Source organism: Aythya fuligula, chromosome 3 (genome assembly GCF_009819795.1).
Source record: "Aythya fuligula isolate bAytFul2 chromosome 3, bAytFul2.pri, whole genome shotgun sequence".
NCBI lineage: Eukaryota > Metazoa > Chordata > Aves > Anseriformes > Anatidae > Aythya > Aythya fuligula.
The window spans coordinates 45828191-45841135 of NC_045561.1; the positions used below are offsets into that span (position 1 = coordinate 45828191).

The window sequence follows — 12945 nt, forward strand, 5'->3', positions numbered from 1 at the left end:
TGGACTCATTTTGCTGATGCTGTCCTGTTATTGTATTAGCTTTAACCTTTGAAGAGTTTGATTTAAATCCTGACTGTGTATCACAGGTGAAAAGTATTCACTCCCAAGTTATGAGAAGGCATTTTCCTATATAATAAGGTTTTGTGCACTTGTTCTTGGTTACCTGTCTTGGTTTTAGGATACACATACTGCACATATTTTCTCTAATGTAGATTAACAGATAGGAGTAAAAGAAATTCTCATTCAACATTTCCTATTACATTGCTTTCTTACAGCCGTACTGTAAGTATAAAGCTGTTCATAAAAATTTCACTTCGATGAAACTATGCTGTTTGTTTCTCCCTCTGAAAAAGTATACATTATTAAATGTGGGACACAGCAGAGGACAGCCAGTTTGCAAATGGAAGCTTGCCAGCTGCCATACTGTGCTAATAATGGTAATGGCAAACCTGTGTTAGAAACTCAAGACTTACCCAAGGCAGTAAATACATGTATGCAGTGTGACCTTAATATCACTGTCAAAATTTATAATAATCACATCATTTATAGAAAAGAATTATTAAGTGTAGGATTGTTATACAGTGAAAAACATTTTGGACTCACTAGGTCTCAGATGTTCCAATATGTACCATCTGGACAATAGATTAATACAGCACCATGTGTTAAGAAGGGGTCGTGGCAGAGATTGTATGTTCTCAGGAACAATTTTTTAGGTCCAGATTAAGATCTGCTTAATTTAAAGGAATTATGAATTGGCAATACCCAGCAAATACTTTTTGATTTTTTTTCTTGTTTTATTTTGGCTTGAAGTGAAGAAGCCAAGTGTAGCCTAAATATACAGCCATGGGCTCTTTATTCACAACATAGTGTGCTGTATGTAGCCTGAAGTAATAACAAAAATTATGTCATAGAATACTCTGCGTAGGTTTTGTGTCTAATCCATCAGTGAGAGTCAAATGTATATGTGTACACAAAGATACAGACAGAAGATCTACAGAAATTAGAAGCAGGCTTAAATGTGTGCACATGAAGTGGGAGAGGTGGATAGACTGTAGTACTCGGGAAATTTTGTGTATTTTCCGTAATGATGCTTATATTAATCTGCTCGATAATACATTTGGCTCTAAGTATGAATGAACAGGAGAATAAGTCTTAGTCTTTCAAGCAAGATTAATTTGTCTAAATATCACCAGCTTCATTTTTAGTTTAAGTGACAAAACTTACTGCATCACCGAGTTCAATAAGTCATTGACCATACTACTATCTCAGTCACTGCATTACCAGTTTTGGGTAGGTAATGAATCTGTACTTACTGCCAAGTATTGCTTTCTGTGAAATTATTGTTTGTGATGCTGTCATGCTACATATGCACATTTACTGCCAGTTTTATCAGCCCTTCAGGACTGAGGAACTGGATAACCAAATGCATCTGGGCCCCTGAAGGAAGGCTGCTTCTCCTTTTCCATGAAATTCTAGGCATGTGCTGCTGTTTCATTTCTCCTGTCTAAATATCTTAATCATTTTGTAATCTCTTTCTTGCTCTGTCTACCACCTTTGATCGAGACAAATGCCTGTTAGCACAATGGCTAGCATGGCTTTGACTCATACAATTTCTGTCCTTCATTTTGGTACTGTTAATTGCTTCTGTATTCCAAGATGGATCTACTCAAGCTACCTGCTCAAAGCTCAGGTGCTTTGCACATTCCTGACATTTGGTTCATGAGTTTGAGATGGAAGATACTGATAAAGGGAGCTAGTTGCCTCCTTTTCTAATGGAGGGGCTTGAAAGGAAGGAGTTGAAGGTTGCTTACCTTCTAATTGTCACAGCTCTGAGTTTTTTCTTGACACATTGTCATGTGACCTTGGCCAAGCTTAGGCAATTAGTAATCACTCACTGGTTTACTCAGTACATTTTGAACAAATGGCTAATGGAGCAGACAGTGAAATGTTTCTTACTTGGCAGTGACCCAGTTCTTTAGGTAGCTGCAATAGGATGATTGATATTGACTTGGTATTGAATCTCAATGTATTATTTTTAATGAATTTATATGTTGAAAACTGCCAAATACCTCTGCATTATTCTAAAATGTTTTTCTCATTTTTTTTTTGCTTCACTAGTATCAGGATACGAATATGCAAGGTGTAGTATATGAATTGAACAGCTACATTGAACAACGTCTGGATACAGGAGGAGATAACCAACTACTTTTATATGAACTGAGCAGCATCATTAAAATAGGTAAGAAACAGATTCAGATGTCTCTGAGCTGTTGTTTGTTTAGCATCATTGCACAGCACATTTGTTATATGGTTTAATTTATGAAGACAAGTATTGAGGGCTAACAGTATATTCTTCAGATGTTGTGTCAGTATGAACTTCAGTACCTCAGTGAACTCCTGACAGCACTTAAATGAGTTTCATCTTTGTAGAGAGTTCTGTATCCAACTGCAAAATCAGAGCACCCTGTTAGGGGACCCTTCTTGATCCAGGACATTGGACTAGATGATCCCTATAGGTCCCTTCCAACCAATTCTGTGATTCTGTTAAATGAACCAAATAATAGGTTATTCTGGTTATGATGGTTTTGCAACATCAATATTGAACGTAAAAAGAGATCTATCAGTAATATCACTGCACACCCCCTTTTCAAACAAAACTGAGATGTTATTGACAGCATGTCTTAAACCATAAAGGGTAGATTTGAATTAGATTTTAATGAAGAAATTCTTCACTCAGAGTGCGGTGAGGAACAGGTTTCCCAGAGAAGCTGTGGGTGGCCCTGTACCTGAAAGTGTTCAAGGCCAGGTTGGATGGGACTTTGAGCAACCTCGTCTAGTGGGAGGTGTCCCTGTCCATGGCGGGGGGAGGGGTTGGAATGATGATCTTTAAGATCCCTTCCAACCCAATCTATTCTATGATTCTATGTCTTCTGCATGATTTCAGATTGCATTCAGTTGTATAAGCATTTCTTTCTATCAGATTTAAGTAACACTTGTCATAAAAACAAAAACAACAACAAAAACACGTGACCAAACTTAAAATAACATAAAAGAAAAGAAAAAAAAAAAATCCCCAATAACAATGTGTGTAATTTATATGTTGTGTTATGTATTTATTTATTTAGCCATAGTTGATATACTCACACTTCTATAGGAAGAATAGGTAGGTATGCTCAGTATAGCTTTCAAACAACTCTTTAGAAAGCTTCCCCATTACTGACACGTCTTTTTTTTGTTGTTGTTGTTTGTTTAATTGTTCTGATTTATATACATTATGTTTTGAACGGACCACTTCTGTTTACTGTATTTGCTTAAGTGGTTATTTGGATATTGATGTCGAGATCACAGCAAATCAGAACTGGTTTTTGCTTATACACAGCAAGTGGAAGACTGGGTCCGCTTATCTTTTTTTTCTTTCTTTCCTAAAGCACTTGAGATTTTTTATATTTATTGTACTGTGTTTTTTTTTACCATGTAGCTCAATGTGCTTATGTACTGCAGGTGAAGGATTTAAAATGTGAATAAATATTGCCATGTCCTAAACTCTCAGTATGTTACAAAGTTGACAGTGAGCAAATAACAGAGTAGTTTTTTTTCCTTCTGTCAAAGATACACAGAAAGCCAACTGATTTGATCACACAAAAGTATAATTACTCCCATGAAGCATTGGATTTAATCCAATAAGTGGATTCCTGCGTTCATTCATAAAAATAGTGTATCAGATAAGTACATGTACTGGTTAAAATGGTTATTACATGTTGAAAAGAAAGATTTACTTAGATCAAATACCAAGTCTGCTGTGTAAAGCAGAGACAAAAAAAATTGACATCCTGCTCTTCTGAAACTGAAACTCTTCTGATACTGAGTATCTGAGAGAATACCTTTCTGATTCTGAGACTTTTCATTTTAGCTGTAAGTTCTGATTGTTGGTTGACTTTAAATTTTTGAAAGGTTGAGGAATTCAACTTTATCCTGTTTCATACAGCAATGTAAATCTGGCAAAAATTGGGCAAGTACAAAACTTCTGGTGTGTGTCACTGGTTTTGGAATTGGACAGGTGCAGAAAATAGAAACTGTTTGTTTTGAAACACATTTTTATGGCAGTATTTGCAACATTTTATTTTCCCATACTTTTCTGTCTTAAGGCAAGGATAAATATAGCTTACCATCTACAAACAGTGTTTATTTTACTCATGGAAATTATAATCTTATCTGCCTGATCATACTGTAAATTCATGTTCTTATTTTACTTCTATACTCTCATATGAACCAATTTGAATTTACAGACATTCGGCCTTGGAGTAGGAGCATGGTGTGTAAAGAGGTTGTTTCTAATTATCTTTTAGACTGTAACAAATGACAGTGCTGTAAGCAAGTATTGTACTGTACCTCTAATTTTGTAAAGTCTTGGAAGTTTCAAAGGACACAGTAATAGACTTTCACCTTTAGAATTGTAGATACTTGTCCTAAGTAGAATTGAATTTGTGGTTTCACCTCAGAGAACTCATATAAGTTCAATTGCCCCTCTGAGTACAATTATTTCTTTTATTATTGCTTTGGCAGCTACAAAAGCTGATGGATTTGCACTATATTTCCTGGGAGAATGCAATAATGTAAGTATTCTGGATTAAGATACTGCTTTTCTATACAGTTAAAAGTGCATTTTCCAATTTTACAATATTTTGAATTTATTTTGTACCTCATTTAGCAGGAAATATTACCTAAGTGCTAAATGCTAGCTGTCTGTTAGTTTTATTTCTGTACATTGGACGTTTCTTGAACATAGTGGTAATTAAAAAAAAAATATTTTCTGCATGTTGTGTCCTGGCTTTTTTTTTTTTTTTTTTTTTAAATTGACAGTAGACAGCTGTTCTTTCTCTGACTATCAACTTAAGTTGTGATTTGGCTCCATTATTAATTATCTTTAGCAAACATGCAAAGTAATATGAATTTGCTCTCAGTATAACCTGTTCTTTTCATCTGGTTATGCTTCTGATTTTTAAAATAGTATCAGGTCTTCTGTTAACTGTAAGCTGCAACTTGACCATAAGATAATGTAAAGTTCAGGTGTAGATTTTGGTTACCATGAGATAAATTGTGCTTTTAAAATTCACAAATGAGATTAGTTTTTAGTTTAATAATTGGAATAGCAATGACTGCAATACTGTTTTGTCACTTAACATTTCAAATTCCTTTTTTTTTTTTTTCTTTCTTTTTGTATCCAAGTCAATTTGTACAGTTACCATTACACAAGATTTTGTAGTTACTTTAATGGCTGCAGAGAAGGAAATACGGTTTATACTTCACTAAGTTCCGATCAACTTAAAAATCACAAGTTGGCAGAAATGTTGTATCTTTCATTTGTTCAAGAAACAAATTAAGTTCTTCTAACTGACTAGAGGGGAAAACATTTATTTATTTATTTTTCCTCACTGATTTTGTTTCCTTACTTTACATAGTCAATTTACATTTTGTAGCCCATTAATCAACTCAAGAGCAAAGTCCATTAATCTTTGCTCTTTGTGAAATGATTGCATTCAGGAAAAGGGAAAGAATGCCACTTCTGAAATAATAAAAAAAGTGAATTCAAGATATACAAACCTGCAAGTGACTTAAGCCCTGCCTGAGAATATTTTTAACTTGTTCAAATAGACTGTCTAATTAGAAGGCCCATATAGAGATTTCTTCAAAGTAAGAAGTGGAAATGGGTTCTGTGTATTTTTTCATTTCAAGATTATTTAATATGATGAAGTTTACCAGCTGTATTCTTTAGAAATTGGTTTTGATCTGTGTTCTGTAAATACAAAGATATTGTGTATTTTAACTACTGTTTTACTAAGGGTGATAATTTAAGTAATGTATCCATCCTCTGTGTTAGTTGATGACAATTTTCACTTTAATGCAAACAGTCACTGAAGACAGGAACTTGCAGGAACTGAAACCATCAGTTCTGAATGCACAGTACTGGACAGCTTCAGGGGCAGTAATTGCATGCCAACTAAGCAATAGGTACATCTCTATAATTGATTTTAAAACATTACAGTAAAATTAACTTTACAGAATAAGACCTAGACAATTCTTACTATGGTGAGGTTTTTAAAGTTAGATTTGTGTGGCATAAAAGGGGTAAAAGGAACTCTTCCCAGTCTCCCTACCATGGGCACTTTCTGACCTTCTGCTTTGTGTTTGTGTGTGGTTTGTTTGTTTGTTTGTTTTTAATAGCCTATCAAGCAATTGAATGAATCTGCTTCCCAGTATAACTTTCCTGCATAAAGTTCCAACTACTAAAAACACACATTGACTTTATTAACCACTGCTATGTAACTGCATCTCCCAAAATGGAATGTTCCTGATGTAGTTTTTATAGGGACTGATCCCAAGTTCTTTGAAGTTAGTGTGAGATTTTCCATTCACATTAGTGGGCTCTGTGCCAGTCCCATGTTTGTAGTCTTATAAATAAATGGTAATGCATTAGCCTGCTTTTTGTAGGAAATTGCCATTGAAAATTAATTTGGTTATCTTTGTCTCTTGAATATTTAATCTAAAGGATGTGTCCAAGATATTAACCATTGGTCAGCAAGTACTGGTAATGTATAAATAAGTCTCTGTTAAATGGGAACAAAAAGATTCTGCATAGTGTAAAGTCAGAAAGGGGCTAATTCTTTAAGCTGAAGTTAACTATTTTGTTTCAAAAATTACAAAACCCTGTAATTAGTGTAGACAAAGTAAAGTAAGTACTGAACACGTATAGCCACATATTAAAGAATAGCTTCTATTTTTTTTGTGTCAATTTTTGATGCTTGATTTGAGATTTTAATTTCTCAAATCCAGAAAAATCGAAATGTTTCCATTTTAGCATTTTTTTTTGATTAAAAAATATGCATATATCTCCTTGTATTTATGCAGTCAGCAACCTTATGCATACCTGATGTGACAGTTATTTTCACCATGCTTTCAAACAAATAATTTGTGCCTGCATACTGCTTTTCTGGAGCGTGTGTAGATTTTATTTATTTATTTATTTTTGAGAACTAAGTATTGAGAGGGGATTGTGTCAAAATGGAGGAAGACTGATAATAAGTTAGATACCTACCTTATCCTGAATAATTCTCTAGTGATTTTTGTTCTGACTTAATTTTGTAAGGGACCTTAGGATCAAAACCAGAGCTAAAGCATTAACTCTACTTCATTTCAGCTCTCACTGTCCATATGTGTAAGTATACTTGTGCCTGTTTAAAGAAATCCAAACATGAGAATTTTGAGGTGCTAATCTGTTCAGCTGGGGAACATTTTCGTAATACAAGATTTCCGTAACTGCTTTTAGCCTAAATTAAATAAGGAGTTTCTAATTAGGATAAAAGTTAGCTTCCTTTCGCAGAAATTGTAGGCATTTACAGAGTGAAAACAAGCAAATGATTACTGCATACTGTGTGCTATTATTTCTTAATATTGAGAGATTGCCCTATCATTGCAAATCTTCTTTCATAGCTTACTAAGATTTCTTCGTAAATCTTTATTTGGTGCAATTTTTAATATAGACAGCACTTCTCTATTATATTAGAGCTGAAAGCATCTTTGTTTAATGTAAAGATAAGTTTGGCCTTTTTCTTTTTGCAAAGCATAGGTGATACTTTTGCTGTTAAAGGAGGACCTTGCTTTGTAGAAAGAGTTCCTTTGCCATTTAACAGGACATGGTAAACACCCTGTTGCTGAAGGTGTTTTAAGGACACAGCAGAATTCAATAGTATATCATTACTTTGGGCTTTTGTGAGTTTGTTAAAGTACCTGACCACATATTAGGTTTCTTTATAGCCTTGTTTTCTTTCTCTCTGTTGAAGGTAGAAACATACCTTGAGTCAGATAACAGCAGGATGAGGAAATTTCTAGCTGATGTGTCAGACGGAATGCCTTTGGGATCTTTAGCTGAGTGAATTTGCTTGATATAGAAGGTGCCACACCAATTACATGTTATAGGGCATTTATTTATGCAAGTGTTACTCAGAATTGGTGCCAGAATGAGTGTGGGCAGTTCAGTAATTTTAGTGACTTTCTGGTTGTTCAGATTGCTTGGGAGTTCTGGCACTTGGTGTGCTCCGTGTTAACTGATAGTTCAATTCTGCTGATATTATGATTCTGCTTCTTAAATAATTGCCCCCAAGCAGGTAAGTACCACTCACATGTCCAACTCCTTGCTCCCCCCCGTAAAGTCTTTCCGTGTTTCAGAATCTGTTTTTGCATATGCTATGCATCTGGTAAAATAGAGTGCAAAATATGCAGGTGCTGGAAACAGCATGGCTTTTTCATCATGGTAAAAGGATCTGAACCAAACTGTGCTCACTACTTCTGGTTCTTGAACTCTATTACATTGTGCCATGTAGATGTACCTTTATGAATTTATGATTTGCCCATGGCTTACTGCACTTATGCAAATAAAATGATCTTAAATTAGATAACACTCAATTTGAAAATACTATAAACTTGTAGACTGGAAACACTTCCAAATCAAACAGAAATGTTCCACAATTCTTAAGGAAACGACATTATTTTGTTACAGTTCTCTGTTTTATTACTGATGGGGATGAAAATATAGTTCATAGTTCTCATGCTATTACCTTAATTGAATATCATCTTTAAACATGACTTAAAGGATTTGACAGGGTGTGTATGTAAATTAATGTGCCCAAGTACCATGCTAGCTGAGCATGGATTTAAACTCATAAGCCGATATCTTTGCCAGGCAATATTTCTAAAATACTTTATACAGAGTTTCTAATGTATTACTACATTAGCTCATTCTTCAGATGTCTCTTTTTATAGTACTTATTTGTGTAATTCAACACATGATCATATTGATTCTTATGTAAAGCTGTGTGAGTTTGAATTTAATTGGCATATACTTAAAGTAGCTTTTACTAGTTTTTGTGCATGTTACTTAGCTCCTGAAACTGAAAATTGTGTTACCAGCAGACTATCCTTGCTTCATGTAGGAGTTTTCTATGTTTTAAGAAATAATTATGTGGGGCCACAAATCCATGCACACACTGTGCTTCAGAGTGTATGTTATTAAACCATTGTAGAATTTTTAGTCATACAGAATGTTGTTGCTTCTTGACATACAGTGCCACCTAGTGAATTTATGGGGTGATGTGAATAATTAGGAAAAGGAAAAAGAATCTACTCATTGCTAACTGTCTCAAGTTTTGTGCCAACCTGACATACATGATTTTGAGTATGCAGACATCTTCTCTGAGATACGAATGTTTTAAACATGTTTCTAGGTGAAACTCTTCTTATTTGCAAGCAAATTCAGAAAAATTTAGTCTCTATCCTTGAGTTAGTTCTACCACTATGTAAACTTTCTACAGACATAGTGAAAGAAATCTGTTGCTTTCCTGCTTGCCAGAGAATAGTGATGCTCAGCAGAGAGGAAAAGCTCTTGATCAATTACTATTTAACAGTTCAATTTTGAGTTAAAAAATTATGAAACTGTAAGTAAATGAGATGGATAACTGTCAAGATATGTCTTAAAGAAGTTTCGGTCCTGTTTCATTTACTATTCAGCTAGGCAATATGGTGAAATAGTCATGATGAAAATACCACACGTAGAATACAGATCTAGTCAGAGACTAGGTAATTTGTGGTTCAGTATCAAAATGGCAGGTTATTTTGTACAAATCCTCAAGGATTTATCCAGGATCTGGTTTTGCTCAGTATATTCATTGATGCATGGATGAAAAGCTTATAAAATTTGCATCTAGTGTGAAATTGGGAAGGACTTCAGATGTTCTTATACAGAAAGATTAAAATTCAAAACGATCTTTAGAAAGTGGTCTGAAGAAACCAGACAATAATTTGGTGAGGACAAATTCCAGATTCTGCATAGATTGTATATCTCTGTAGTTGATGATTTTGAGAAAGATTCTGAGAGTTGAAGTGAATCTGAAAGTAAACATGAGCCAACTACATCATCGCTATTGTAAAAGAGACATCGTGCTGTGTATCAGAAGTCTAGTCTTCACAACAAGTAATTTTCCTGTTACTCTGTACTCTTGTTGTGGTTTCAGGTGGAAAAATATGTCTGGTTTAAGCACTTCACTTTAATTAAAAAGTGGAAGGGCTGAAGAGGGCCCAAAAGAGAACAGAGAGAATAGTCAGGAAACAGAAGAACTGGCATTGCAGTTCTTCTGCAACAACAACAACAAAGTTGAGGGGTGAAGATATGCCTGGGTAAGGCAGAGATTACCTGGGTAAGGTAATTTTCTATATATTTATGGTATATAAGGCAAGAAGTAGGAGGGTTGGATTAGGAAAGCTTCCTCAACTGCATCTGTAATGAAGCACTACAGTGTGTTGCTTGTGAAAGCTCAGGTACCTTCACCCTCGCAAGTCTTTTGAGAGCTGTTTATACAAACATCTTTCAGAAAAATGCTTAGCTGACCATGCCTTAATACAGAGGGGGTGGAAGAGAGGTGAGTCACTGTAGTTTTCTGTGTCAATAAGCTAGTGTAACTCTTGAGGGAGTTTTCAGTTTTACGAATCAACAGGAGAGTTTTCAGGAATTAAATGAAGTTAATTAACACTATTTAAAAGAATACAAATATTAAAAACAAAACAATTACTAGTTGTTTTACAGCACATAAATGCATTGTTTTCATTTCACAATTATCTAACGTTTGTATATTTTCCCAACATACCTGCATAATATAGAGTTTAAAAATGCAAATCTCTCAAGTACTTGGTTAGCTTTAAAGAAGGAAATAAGAGATTGTTTTAAAAATTATTAAAATGGGTATAATTTTTTCCCTTTTATCCTTTGTGTGCTTCTTGCAGCAGAATTGCTGCACTTGTGCTTAAACTCAGGACATAAATGCCTATAGGTCTTTAAGATTTTAGCATGGTAACATTGGCTACTATGTCAGTTTAGCCAGTTTACAAATCCAAGCTTTTTTTTCCCGTGGATGCTTCCCAAATTTTTTTGTTTTGTTGGTTTTCTTGGTAATAATTGCTTATTGTGGTAAGCTTTGTTCCTGCAAAAACTGGTCTTAAGGAGCAGCCTTAATACCTATCTACAATTAATTGTATCATCACTAAGCTGTATGGTCTTATGTTTGCTGTTGCATCCTTTACTAAGAGGAAAAAATTGTTACTATCACTAAACAGTAAGGGATGTGAGCTGCAAATACTATTAAGCTCACTTAATGTCAACTTGCTGAATTTCCATTTCTCTTTATTTTTTTTTTCCCCAAGCATCAATTTGTATAGCAATGTTGTAGTATTAAGAATTTCATTTTATGTCAAATGAATATTAAATCATTTTCCATTAAGCATTTTCAGGGCTGGTTTTATCTGCAAAACTCACAATGAGAGTCACTCGTAGCTCCAAAACAACTAGTTAATGGAACGCTTATGATGTGTGTACTTTAACCCTCATTCTTATCATTAAACCTGGTACTTATCCAGACCTCTTTGCTACAAAGATCTCTTAGAAAAAAAAAAAATGATTGGTATTTGTTATAAGAAATATTGTTGGTAGAGAATAAACAACTGAGCAGTTTGGGAAATGCAAACAATACATGTTTGCAGTTCTGCAGTTCAAATCCAGACAAACCTTATATAGCTGGTTGAATGGTGCCTCACTTTTTTGGATTGGGATTTGCTGTTCTGATATATTCCCATGGGCTACACCCCAACAGCCACTAGAGGAATAACATCGCTTACATCTATAGTTGACCTCATCAGAGGAGCCAAAGACTAAGACTGAAAGCACCTGAAAACTGTGGGTAGTTTCTTATCATTGGAGGAACATCTGTCAGGAGAAGCTGATGGTATGTGTTATGAGACTTGGGCTGCTCCTCCTCATCTTTTCTTTTATTGGGATTTTAATCTTCTGTCTCTGTCAAGCATTACATTTCACCAGAAAAAAAAATAATAAAAAATTAAAAAAAAAAAAGTAGGGCCAAGATATCACAGCATGACGAGATGAGTAACAGTTGTGCTTCTTGTGGATTCTCTTATCTGCTGAAAGTGAGGAGTGCTGAGGTTTCTGTTTCAGCCACAGTAAAGTGGTTTAAGATAAATTGCTTTGTAAATTCAAAAGACTAAGCGCAAGGCACCAAGGAATGAGCATCAAGAACCATATTATGGCTTTATGGGTACATACTAGTTTTGTTATGCATCTGAAAGCCAAATTTACTGTCTTTTGCTTGTAATTGAGAATGCTGTCATGATGATATTCATCATGAACAGATTACAGTTATGCATTATGCATTCTTGTAGACTGAAAGTCTAGTTAATATATTAGTTAATTAATTATTATTAATATATTATAGAATAGACATGAGAGATTACAATATGTTCATTCATTTAAAATGCCTGTGAAATACGAAAAGATGAGTTTTGTTACATTTGTCTCTGTTCAACAGTGGCCAGACCTGGGGGTGCTGGTTGATGAGAAGCTCAACATGAGCCAGTAATGTGCACTTGCAGCCCAAACAGCCAACCATACCCTGGCTGTATCAAAAGAAGCATGACCAGCAAGTTCAGGGAATGATTATCCCTCTCTACTTGGCTTTCACGAGACCCCACCTGGAGCACTGTGTTCTGCTCTGGGTCTCCCAGCACAAGAAGGATTTGGAAGTGTTAGAACAAGTCCAGAGGAGATAAAGAGCTGGAGCACCTCTCCTATGATGACAGACTGAGGGAGCTGGGGTTGTTCAGCCTGGAGAAGAGAAGGCTCAGTGTTGATCCTTCCAGTACCTAAAGGGAGCCTACAAGAAAGCTGGAGAGGGATTCTTTATCAGGAAGTATAGTGATTGTACGAGGAGTAATGGCTTTAAACTAAAAGGATTTAGATTAGCTATAAAGAAGAGATTCTTTTCTCTGAGGGTGGTGAGGCACTGGAAAAAGTTGCTTAGAGAAATTTTGGATGCCCTATCCCTGGAAGTG

General features: G+C 35.0%; 1 protein-coding gene across 1 annotated transcript in view; it reads left to right on the top strand.

The window, feature by feature from the left end:
• Positions 1 to 12945, top strand: part of PDE10A (phosphodiesterase 10A) — a 119595-nt gene that overhangs the window by 45507 nt on the left and 61143 nt on the right. The window contains exons 4-5 of the mRNA XM_032184611.1: positions 2119 to 2239; positions 4564 to 4613. Coding sequence (XP_032040502.1) covers positions 2119 to 2239; positions 4564 to 4613 — 171 coding nt within the window. The remainder of the gene's footprint in view (positions 1 to 2118; positions 2240 to 4563; positions 4614 to 12945) is intronic.